Raw genomic sequence first — 12,130 nt, 5'->3', positions numbered from 1 at the left:
GTTGTTTGAAGGAAATACACACACTCAGGGATTTGGGGGTAATGGAGCACAGTTGGACACTTTCTCTCAAATGATTCACTAGAAAATGTTATTTGTACTGTTCCAACTTTTCTGTACGTTTTTTGACTGTTTCAAGCTTTTATAGTATTTTTAAATTTAAAATGTATATTCATAATATGCAACAGAAGAGAGTAGTACGGTTTAACTCTATCTCATATCAGAGAGGAACAGAGACCAGTACAGAGTTTTGGCTGATACAGAGGTGCTGCCTACCAACCTATGCAGTAATATCTCACAGTTTTGTAGTTCTTTTCAGCACACAAAACATTGTTACATGCGTTATCTCACATAACTCCTGTGATAACCTTGGATGGCTATTACCTTCATCCTCATTTTACAGATGGGAAAACCAAGCTCACAGACAATGAGTTACAATTCAAGCTGTGGAGACGGTAGGCTTCAAAACCAGGTCTTTCTGACTCTGGGCCTGTTCTTTATATATTCACTTTTTATATATTTTCTGACCAATTGCTGTGTGCTGCTGCCACCATGGCACACAAGGTAGACATAGTCCCTTCTGTCATGGAGCTTACAGATGGCTTTAGGTCTGTGAAAAGTCTGAATCCAGGTTTGCTAGGCATAAAATCCCAGCACCCAACTTCTATTGCTTAGCCAATTGAAAAATCCCATGCAACATTTCTGTCGAAGTGCATTTTTAGCATTCCTTTATAACAATCTCATTTTATGTGCAGCATCCTGCAGCTTGGCTGCATGCTCCACTGGCTTTAGGTATACACACGGAGCCAGGGAAGGGCAAAAGCCCAACTGGGGCACTGGAGGACCGTGCACGGGGAAAATGCAAATGCTCTCTGGAAAATCCAATTTACTCCACTTTTCACCCATTTGGAAAATGTCCTTCTGACCGCAAAACACAAACTACACTGCACTGAACTCCCCGAACAGAGTGCTCACCAATTACCAAGGACTTCTTGGAAAAACCTAGCGAATACTAGCAGGTAACTGATTATATAGACACTTCCCTGTGCCGCATTCTACATGGGTTTTCCTCATTGTCATCTAACACCTCACAGGAAGTCTGCAGGAGATACTACTCCGCTGCCGTTGCCGGGGAATAGGTGCAGACAAGTTGCCCAGTAGGCAGAAGGGCCAGAATTTGAACCCAGGCTCTTTGGCTGGCATTATTCATTCTCATTTATCTACTCAAATTGCCTTTCTCCTCCACTAAGAAAACATATGAGTTAACTCAGTTAAAATCCAGAAGGTTAATCTAGCAATTGTAGGTAAGTGAGTGGTCTCACTGGAAATTTTTCCTGTTTCCCCCTAGAGCTTTTAAGCTAAGTGTAAATTGACTATGTGCTTAGGAATTTACCAGCTCAGACAGACTGAAACAATTAGACAGGAGGCCAAGTAACAGTGAGAGAGCGAGACAGACCCCAGGCTTGCGGGCCGACATTCCTTTTAAAAGCTTCCCTCCACATCCTTTCTCAACTGGCTGAAACCCTAGAGGTTTGCCTGGCTAACCCACTTCCTCTCAGAAGTGTCTGTCCCCCGAGGGAGGCTGGGATTTGTAGTCCTGAAATTGGCCGACCTTGCATAATCCCTTAGCGGGACTCCCTGGCTGAAGGCGTGCAGTGTCAATTTCAGTAGCTTTCCACGTGATGAAATGCCCAGTGTGCTTTTGCAAAACACACATTCCTTCCTGGATAAGCGTAAAGCCTGTGTATACTCACCAGAACCTAGTCCCCACCCCAGTTCCTCACTACCTCTTCTCTCCTGGTCCCCTTGACACAAAGCATCGTCTCAACTGCCGCCTCCTGCATGTGTTCTGGACACAAGCCCAGCAGAGCTGTTGATGGTGGAGGCACCTCTGAGAGGCAGACCCCCAGCAAGACAGGGGACAAGAGCCAGGCTCAAGGACTGCTTCCCCCAAAGGGTACTTTTTCAATAGTGTTTTTTTAAACATGTTTTTTATTTCAGAATATTAAGGGTGTACAAATGTTTTTGGGTACATGGATCGCTTTTATAAGGCTTGAGTCACGGCTATAAGTGTGCTCATCACCCAGATAGTGTTCGCTGTACCCAGTAGGTTGGTTTTCCCCGTCCCTTCCTCTCCCCTCCTCCCTGCTTCATTGCCACTGAGTTTACTTCCCTGTGTGCACATGTGTGCCCATCGGTTAGTTCCAATTTAATAGTGAGTACATGTGGCATTTGTTTTTCCATTCTTGAGATACTTCACTTAAGAGAATGGTCTCCATCCAGTTCCATCCAAATTGTTGCAAAAGGCATTAATTCATCCTTTTTATGTAGTATTCCATGGTGTATATATACCACATCTTATTAATTCAGTCATGAATTGATGGGCACTTGGGTTGATTCCAGAATCTTTGCAATTGTGAGTTTTGCTGCAATAAACATTTGAGTGCAGGTGTCTTTTTGATAAAAAGATTACTTTTCCTTTGGGTAGATACCCAGTAGTGGGATTGCTGGATCAAATGGTAGGTCTACTTTTAGTTCTTTGAGGAATCTCCATACTGTTTTCCACAGAGGTTGTAATAATTTGCAGTCCCACCTTTTTCAATAGTTTTTAAGGCAACATGTTTATATGATGGTTGTTAATGAGCATATATTAGAAGAAGTAGGATGAGAAACCAAGGCCACAGACCTCTTACAGAAAATACTGCACTTTATTTTGTTTTTTATTTCCTCACTAGCCATTGCCGTGGCCTGGCAGCACCTTGGCTTGGAGTGGACAGATAGATGCTCCTTTCCTCCCTGGTATTCTGGAATCTCCTGATCTCATCTGACCTAAACTAGTATACCCCATCTGAGGACTCAACTTCATGTATTACCCAGGAACTAAATAAACATCGTGCACATTCATTGTTCACTTGCATGCAGATATTATTGGTTAAGTAAAATAATAATCATTTTAAGTGTTATTAAATTTCTAGTGATTGTTCTGGCCATTAAAAATGTTTCAAAAGAACAGATATTGAAAGCGTGACTTCCTTCATGTAGGACTCAACAGTATTTTTTGACTCTGAAGAAAAGGTGACCTCTGCTACAGACTGAATGTTTCTGTCTGTCCCCCTCCCAGAATCATGTATGTTGAAACCTAACCTCCAATTGCGGGCATTTGGAGCTGGGGCCTTCGGGAGGCTATTAGGTCCCATGGGCAGAGCCCTCTTGAGTGGGATCCCTGCTTTGACGCGGGAGGCCCCAGAGGACACCTTGCCCCGTTCCCCGTGTGAGGACACAGTGGAAAGGCACCCTCTGTGAACCAGGAAGCCGCCCTCACCAGACACCAAATCTGCTGGCACCTTGATCCTGGACGTCCAGCCTCCAGAACCGTGAGAAATAAATTTGTTTTATAAGCCACCCAGTCTGCCCAGGAACAGTTTCCATCGGAGCTGCTCCAGGCTCGCGCTGCCCACTAGACTGCGAGACCCCTGGCACGGGCCCAGGATGGTCGCGGGGCAGCGCTGGACTAGCAGCCGGCAGGGGAAAGAGCGGTTTGTCCTCTGTGACTGCTCAGCCGGCGCCCTTGGGCCAGTGAGTAAACTTTCAGCCTGGGCATGGCAGGGGACTGAATGCCAGTCCTTCCTTCCTACAGACGCTCCTGAGGAGAAAATGGTGGCCCAGCGCTGTCAGTGAGCGGACCAGCTTCTGAGACCAGAATAAGTCACTGGGAACACATTCCGGGAAACATTGGGCTAAAGTTCTGAGACTTCGTAGAGGTGATGAACCTAGGCCAGTGTTTGCATATGACACGTACAGAAACCTCTCAAAGGGGGAGCGCCCGATGGCCTGAGCCCTCCCAGCCGTCAGGAACGCGCCTCCGTTTCCCCTAGCGAGTGCTCGATTGCAAAGCTGATGTGGACACTGTGTGGCTGAGACAGAGATTTGCAGCTGGCTAGACACCAGCTGGACTGTTCTGAAACATACCTGGCCTTCCCCATTTCTCTCTCTGTGCTTGGGCCATTAATACTACGCTTTTATTTTCTCCTCTCCTAGAAGTCACTAGAAAATCCCTACATGAATATATATACACACACTTATTTTACTAAAGACTAACTTTTTTGTTTTGACTGTTAACAGCAAGGGATATACAATATAAAGAAAATAGGAGAAAAAACATTAAAATTTCAGTTTCAATTTAGTTTTATGTCATCCTTTAAATTTTTCTATTTTTGCTGGTTTTATAATATAAATAATGGTGTAACAGATTACGTATATGATTTATAAATCGATGTGCATATACTGAGAATATGTGCTTAACACATTTTTTTAATGGTAGGGTGTAAGATTAAAAAACACTGGGGACCAATGTTCTGGAACACATCTCATTTTATCTAGGTAGACACGTTGTCTAAAAGGTGCTCAGTGTTACCCTGGAAAGGTTACAGGGTTAGCAGTGCTGTGAGTCTAATTCCCTGCAACAGACATCAAGGGCTTCCCAGGTCTCATTCCTTTTCATTGTAAAATAGAGGAAATGAAAACAAGCTACCTAACAGTGAAGCAATTTGAGGCAAGTTTCTTCCTTGGGAAGAAAAAAAGACCTTAAAGTCTGCATGGGCCATAAAATCCCGGCCTGGGACCCGAAGGCAGCAGGGCTCATTCTCTGTTGGTGTCAGGTCGGCCACCTGGGTCTGAAGCACTTGGGGGAGGCACCAGGGTTAAGTCTCGTGACCAAGTCTGGATGGATCGTTTGCTTTGCTGTGACCCTTGGACACAGATCGTCTGTGGCCTTGGCTGTCATTTTTATCAAACCCTGTTAGGCTGGAGGAAGATTTAAATATAACATTAAAAAAATCACTGCAAACATCGTCAACAGCAATGAAAAACCACAATTGATTTTGTACCTTCTGCTGTGCTGCAGTATGTACATTTGAAAACTTCTTGATGGTGCAAGAGGTAAATAGAAAACTTCCCTGGGAAAATCCTTTGACTTAATGAGGGGTAAATAAGAAACATCCTCAGTTCTGAGAGAAGAAGGCACAATTTATTTAGTCAAATTATTTTACAACATAGTCTTCATTGACAGTTGTCAGCTTAACACTTCATATAGTTAAAAAAGTCAACGATTACCTGCAAAATTATATATATTTTAATGTCTAAAAAATATATTGCATATATAGAGCAGGAAAATCCCTCGTCTCCACAAGGGAAAGTTTGGTTCTTCTCCTTTCAGAGTTATGATTATTGCAGTACTGTTATTTACAAACATTTCCAAAGCATTAAAGATTTAAATGGTTTGCCTTTCCTTGCTTTTGCACGCCTGTTAAATAACTGTACCAGTGCTTCTCTTTCTCGTAAGTCAGTGACTTAAACGCCCTGTTTTCTTTTCAGCAATAGTCACATTATGCTTTTTAAAAACCAGCTATAAAAACGTACAAACAGCCCAAATGTACAGATTGACAAAAGATGTACAAATTACATTTAAAAAAATAACAGCGACTGATTTGATAGTAAAATTGCATTTGTGACCGAGGTCAACTCGTTTATTTATTCTTTTTAATTTTTTACTTATTTACTTTCAATACTGTGAGATATAGGAAAATAACTCTGCATAATTTATACAGTAAGTTGCCTTCTGATTGGTTGACCCTGGTCTGATGGCCTGACAAACGCACAGCGTTTGCGAATCTGTCTGAGTCTAGAAATCCCTATGACTTTCTAAGTTCTGGGACCCACTGTCATCATTTTTTAAAAAAGTTATTTAATTCTCTGTCTTTCAGGAATGTCTGTATTTGCATTAAAATTTCTTAGTTTCTATCTTGACTACTTCTAGACAGAATGGTCAGCCGCGTGCATACTGCCCACGGAGGGGGTTTTGCAATGCCCACAGCTTCTTAAATACTCACAAACGTTCTTTCTTTTAAATTCCAGTTGGGTGAAAACTTCACTGGCCTTACAACCAATGTTCCAGTTGCCATCCACTGAATTAGGTCCTCCTAAAATAAGATTATAAGCTTCTTGACTCTATTTTCAATAAGTCTCAAACCAGAACATGACTGGTTAAGTCCATGAACCCTATAATGATAAGACCCGTGTGTTGATGAGAAACTGCTTAGGTCATAAAAACATAAAGAAAATGTATAGCTTCTTGCTCAGAACCATGACATAACCATTCCAGTAATCTAAATATTCAACTCACAAGATGATAGGCGACTGAGAACACACACTGGCATACTGGCCCATTTCTTGGTTCAGGTAGAGGAAGCAAAAAGTTACCAACATGACAAAAATTGTTTTTAAAGAACAAATATAAAGGTTCTATCCAACAAGGAAGAACATCCAGTTTTGTTTCTTCTTCAAGGCCATACATGTCCTTTAGAGTCCAAAGTATCCAGGAAGTGTGAAGGACAGGGCTTTGGCTGGAAGGCCACCGATGGTGAAGCTTCTAGTAGTAGCTGCCTAAGTGTGAAGGCACGTGGGTGTTAGGATGGCGGGGGACATTGGGGTTGGGGTAGATTCCACCAGTGGGGGAGGTCCAGTATTGGGATGCCGCTCCAAAGAAGCTGGAAGAAGTGACAGGCATGGAGGACGGGTGGGGAGGGACAAAGTTCACCTTCTGTTGGTGGGCATGGTAGGAAGGCATGTAGGAGATATCAGAAGGGTACTTGTACATGGACGGCTCGGTCGGATGTGGCTGCAGAGCCTGGGCAATGCCATGGAAGTCAAATTTGTAGGCATACCTTTTGCCATGCACTTTGGTCATAATGTTTTTGTCGTAGTAATATCGGAGGGCCCGGCTCAGCTTGTCATAATTCATGTTGGGCTTGCTTTTCCGCTCCCCCCAGCGCCTGGCCACCTCATCGGGGTCCGTCATTTTGAACTCCCCGTTGGTCCCCTCCCAGGTGATACAGCTGGCGTTGGCACTGTCTGAGAGCAGCTCCAGGAGGAATTGCCAGAGCTGGATCTGCCCGCTGCCTGCAGGCGGGAGGCAAACAGGAGAGGACAGAGTTATCTCAGCCTGGAGAAGGCAGAACCCAGGTCCCTAACTGCAGGGGCTCCTCATTCTTTGTGAGAAACCCTCATTCTTTCTTTCCTTTCACGTTTGATGGACTTGGCAGCCCCTTCTGATCACTGCTGGTTTGCTTTTCTGCTTGCCGCTGAGATGGGCGTAATGAGCAAGGTTAGGTCTTAAGACAACTTGCCCCAAGGCCTGGTGAACAGAATGTGGGTGATAAGGTGCTGGGTTTGCCCAGAATGAGCTGGGAGATCTTGGGTGAGCCACCTCACCCCTACCCCTTGGGGCAAGATTTTTGAATCTCTCCTATAAAGGCCCACATCACTGTCTAGTCTCTGGGTCATGAAACAGCTGTCAGAGTAACCGGAGAAGGTGCGTCCTGAGCTTTAGGTTGGCCAGACCTGGCTCATTCCTTGGCAGAGCCCTAGAGCTTGGTTCTCAGCTCTAAGTTCTACAGAGAACTTGGGCAGAGAGAAAAATAACAGGAGATGCCGGGTGGGTTCTTTTTCCTCTGGGCGGGAGTGGTCGGGCGCTAAGGAACGGGGCGGGGAGGGGGAGGCGCTGGCGGCGTTTCGTCCCCGGGACGGGAGGACGTGCGGGCCTCCCTCTTGCAAAGGCCTCGCCGCTCGCAAGCCCAGTGGTCTCCATCTAGAAGAGCTCACTTCAGAGTTATTTTCAAAAATAAATCCTTACAATACATTGTCAAATTACTTTATGTGGAATTCAGCTCCTTTATAAGGCCAGAAAACCCTGCCACGCTTTCTAAAATCAAGAATAAGCATTTTTAGAGTATTTATTTGCCTGTCCCTCTCAGGGGGAGATAACTGAGCTCACCGGAGTTGCTTCCTTTTCTTTTTTCCATCTTTCCCCACTGGGACTTCCACCCGTGCCATTTAGCACCGATCTGCGCCTCAGTGCAGGTATGCAGCGCTGATGTTTGCACCCCACAGCATCCTCACCGAGGGACACTGCACCAGGGACCAGCCCTGAGCGCTCGTTTGCGTGCTGCACAAGCAGGTCTTGAACATTTCGAGGAAAAGTATGTGCTACTCCCCAGGCAGGTGTCGGGACTTAGGACAGAGGTCTCTGCGGCCTTGCAAAGCTACATGCTGGAAAGAAAGGCTTGCAGGCTGGGTAAACTCACCGGGGTTGGCTAGGCGACTGCTGGTCGGGCCCAGGATCTGATACGGATCTAGGGAAACAGAAAAGGAAATTGGCTTCAGTGTTATTAAAAATATAACTATAGCATCAACAATAAGAAAACCAAAGGGTTTATACTTTTATTGCAATATCATTGAAATGACTGATCTCAGAAAACTTTACCGCTTTTAGTTTGCAGAACTCAATGATCCTAACAGTTACGGCTTTCATCTCAATAACTACAGAAAAAACGTGGAATAGTTACATCATCACTTTTTCATACTTGGTGTCTAAAATTTGTAGATTATGCTATCATTACCCAAAAGAAAATAAGAAAACATTTGGAAAGCCGCTGTCTAATATTCAGTCATACAACAAATAAGTGGACGGATGGCTTAAAGAAGGTCTTATGGTTTCTGGTCTTAGCTCTCCCTAATATTGACAAGAGCACAAATCTCTGACGTAGCATAAAAAACACATGCCTGGAAACCATGCAGCCTGGGTTCTAGCCCCAGCTACGCTATAAACAAGTAACTTTTTGGACAGTTTCTGGGTATCAGTTTTCTCATCTGCAAAATGAATGGGTTTGGCTACCAACTTCCTCAGTTCCCTTCTAGTATAACTGTGATTTTAAGCTTAGACATGTCAACGCTAACCAGAATTTGTATTTTAGCTGTAAAACGACTATTCTTAAAATCTTGATTTACTTAAAACTTATGTGATTATTTAGCCATAAAAAAACCTTGGCAATATTGGTTTAGGTAAGATTTGTCTTCTTTTTTTTTTTTTAGTTGAAATCATGGTAGAAAGCTGGATCTCAGCTTAGCCGTACTGTCACATCTCTTGTATGATTTCAATTTTTACAATTATAATTGCAATTTTTAGAAAATCAATATGATTTTTTGGTTTCTATTTAGAACCATTAACTAGTTTCAAGCGTCCTTAAGGCCATTTAGTCCATCCTTTCTCAGCCACATTTTTAGCATGATAACTAAAATATTTTTGGCAGGTGATGCCTCATTTTGTTGTTGAAGATCCTTTAAAAATCTCTACATCTGACTTGTATTTCACAGTGAGCAAGGTTTTTCTTAGCCCTCCTGGTAAAATGTAGGTTGATTTTCTCTTGGAGAAAATCTTTGAGAAAGATGGAGAACAGCGTTGGCCCATCCCGAAGCCAATGGCTTGTTCAGAGCTTAGTCCCAGCTGTGCCACATAAGCAGACAGAGTGGACCTGGGGCTTGGGCGCTGTAACTGTCTTCAGACGGACAAAGGGCCATTGTACAGAGCAGGAGGACGACTTCTCCACAGGGCAAAGGAGGAAGCTTGAGCAGAAGCTCCTGCTGGGGGACTTTGGCTCAGACAGTGGAACTGAACCCAGCTCGGTAGTCAACTCCGTTTTGCCACGAGTAGAGGTGAAGCAGGCAGAGGACCAAGATGTGATACAAGGTGTAGGTGTTACGGACTTAGAAGTCTCTAAGTTCTGCTGCAGTATTAACTCTCCAAGTCCATGGCTTTAAAAATTCCTCTGCCTTAATGGTTGAGTCGACCCAACACAGGATGGGCATATTTTTGAAAGTAAGGTTTGGTGAAGCATAAAAGGCTTGGACAGGAATTTGGCCATAGCTCTACTTCTCTCATAAACCAGCTGTGTGGCTTTTAGCAAATCACTTGACCTCTCTGGGCCTCAGTTTCTTTATTTTACAAAATAGAGCATTGGAACATTTAATCTTTGAGTTTCTTTCACCTCTGATATTTAACAAATCTCTACCTGATTTCAGTACTTGTTACTTCATTCACAGATCTATTACAGAGAGTCAAATATAGACTCTCCTTGAGAGAAAAAAGAGACAACATATGTGATATATTATTTAAATCCTCTCCCAGTTGCCCATGTGGAATCAGCAGCTGCGTGAGACGCAAGGCGAAAGTGCCCGTCCTGCGCAGGTACCTGGCTGGGGCCGTTGTTCCGTGTTCTTACTTATCGTCTGTGCTCCTCCGAGCGGGGGACCTGTGACAAGAGGAAAAAACACAGTAGGTGGGGCCATTCTCCACGAGGGGAGAGAAACACCTTGACAAACACCTTCCAGAAGGAGGACGAAAGTGCTTTCTCATTCGTTCATTCACCCCCCCTACCACTGACTCATGTATTCATTTTATTTTATAACTATTTATCCAGAGCCCACAGTGGCAGTTCTGTTCTTCATGCTGGAGACTCAGCAATGAACAAGGAGTTCCTGGTAGAACTTACATTTTAGTGGGGAAGACAATGATAAGCAAATTTTTAAAAAGTAAATCAATAGTACAAATTGTCTGATGGTATTGGGGCTGTGGATTTCCTTTTTAAATAGGAAATTTAGAGAGGTAACATAATGAGAAGATGACATTTGAGCAAAGGTCACCTGCTTCCTGTGTCCCGTGTTTTGTGAGCTCTCCTCCATGTTATTGAATATCTCCCACACCCCCCTTCCTCCCTGTCGTTGTTTCTGCGTTGTAGGTGTGCATGGCTTCTCGCGAGGTCTGACAGGTGTCGTCACCACTCTTCTATCTTCCCCCGACCCATCATGCACTCCTCCACTCAAAAACCTTAGTGACTCTTTGTTGCCTCAAGAATTAAGGTCTGTCTTCATAGCATCATTCCCAGCCCCTTTCAGACCTTTCCAGATTTTTTTTCCATCACACATCCTGGACTCCAGGAACCTGGGGTTCTCACTGACTACAGACAGGCCAAGCTTGATGTTCTCCCCCGGCCCCTGCTCTAGCGCAAGTGTCTGTCCTCCCATCTCCATGGGCCCAAATCCTTGCCTCTCCTTCCAGAGCTAGCCCAAATGCTGCCTTCCCTGGCACCACCCAGATGAGAAGAGTTACCCGTGTGCATGGTTTCCCTCCCCTGCTTTCGAGGCTGTTCCATGCCTGATCTGTCTGTGTTAATTCCATAGTGCACAGCGCTGTGTGCAAAGTAAACAATTAATACTAAAATTGAAAGTGACCTTGGTTATTGGCATTAATTGGCATTAATTTGTAATCCCAATCTCTTTCTTGAAGTACTTCCCTTCATCATTCATGTGCATATTTTACTTCCTAGAGGCAGCAAGACTGACACATGCTGGTCCGGAGTCCATGAGTCCATGAGTCATTCTCTTTCCTTATTCCCTTAATAGGAGACACTAGGTAGACTTCAACGCAACATCACCTTGCCCATTGGTGGTCAACCTGGTGTCTCCAACCCCTACCTTCTCCTCCTCAGGCTGTCTCCACCCCAGTCTCTCCTGGAATGGGGACAGGGGACTGGTAGGACTGAGCCTCAACAGTCAGAGGGGCCAGGTCAGAGCAGGTCACTGTGCTGCCTTAAATAACAGACTCCAAGCCAGTGACCTTTCATTCATACAGAACCTTGTCCCAAGAAACCTTCAACCTTCAAAAACTCTAAACCAAGTGCGATGAGACAAAACTCAAAGGTCTACGTGAAAATCCTATGCCATTCTTCAAGGGGTGGGTATCACAGACAGGCCCTAAATTGGCAACTAATTTTGATGTCTGCTCACAAAGGGGGGAAATAGATGCTTGCTCCTGTCCCCCTTCATCTTGTCGCCCTGCCCTCGACCCCAGTCCTCAGGAACGCGTTTCCTCCCAGAGACTGGAACGATGGTCACTTACTTTTGTTGAGGCCAGAATTCATGTTGTTGCTCCATGCTCCTCTCCTGACCGAGTCGTAAGAAGGGTCTAGAGAGAAACAGCAAGTAGGTGTGTTACCATCGCCGCTTTCAGCAAGGTTGGTGAGGGTTATCTCCTGGTCATCAGGAGAGGTTAGATTTAATTCCGCAACGGCTTCGTAAGCATCACTAAGCTCCAGGGGTGCACTCTTCCCCGGGGAGGGGGGGGTGCGATGGAGCAGTAGCCTGACTTTGAGAAGGTCTCAGTCTCAGGAGCAGAGGAAATGGGAAGAGCCTGAATTTGAAGTCAAAGGATTGATTCAACTCCTGTCCCTGCCACTGATTG

General features: G+C 44.6%; 1 protein-coding gene across 2 annotated transcripts in view; it reads right to left on the bottom strand.

Moving 5' to 3' along the window:
* Positions 1 to 5,004: 5,004 nt before the first annotated feature.
* Positions 5,005 to 12,130, bottom strand: part of FLI1 (Fli-1 proto-oncogene, ETS transcription factor) — a 108,733-nt gene continuing 101,607 nt past the window's right edge. For both annotated transcript variants that reach the window (XM_045555411.1, XM_045555410.1), the window contains exons 6-9: positions 11,789 to 11,854; positions 10,083 to 10,142; positions 8,139 to 8,186; positions 5,005 to 6,954 (exon numbers count right to left, since the gene is read on the bottom strand). In XM_045555411.1, coding sequence (XP_045411367.1) covers positions 6,425 to 6,954; positions 8,139 to 8,186; positions 10,083 to 10,142; positions 11,789 to 11,854 — 704 coding nt within the window. In that variant the 3' untranslated portion in view covers positions 5,005 to 6,424. The remainder of the gene's footprint in view (positions 6,955 to 8,138; positions 8,187 to 10,082; positions 10,143 to 11,788; positions 11,855 to 12,130) is intronic.

The sequence above is a fragment of the Lemur catta genome, chromosome 7 (genome assembly GCF_020740605.2).
Source record: "Lemur catta isolate mLemCat1 chromosome 7, mLemCat1.pri, whole genome shotgun sequence".
Classification (NCBI taxonomy): Eukaryota; Metazoa; Chordata; class Mammalia; order Primates; family Lemuridae; genus Lemur; species Lemur catta.
The sequence above is the reverse complement of the archived record's forward strand: the minus strand, read 5'-3'. Positions and strand labels throughout refer to the sequence as shown.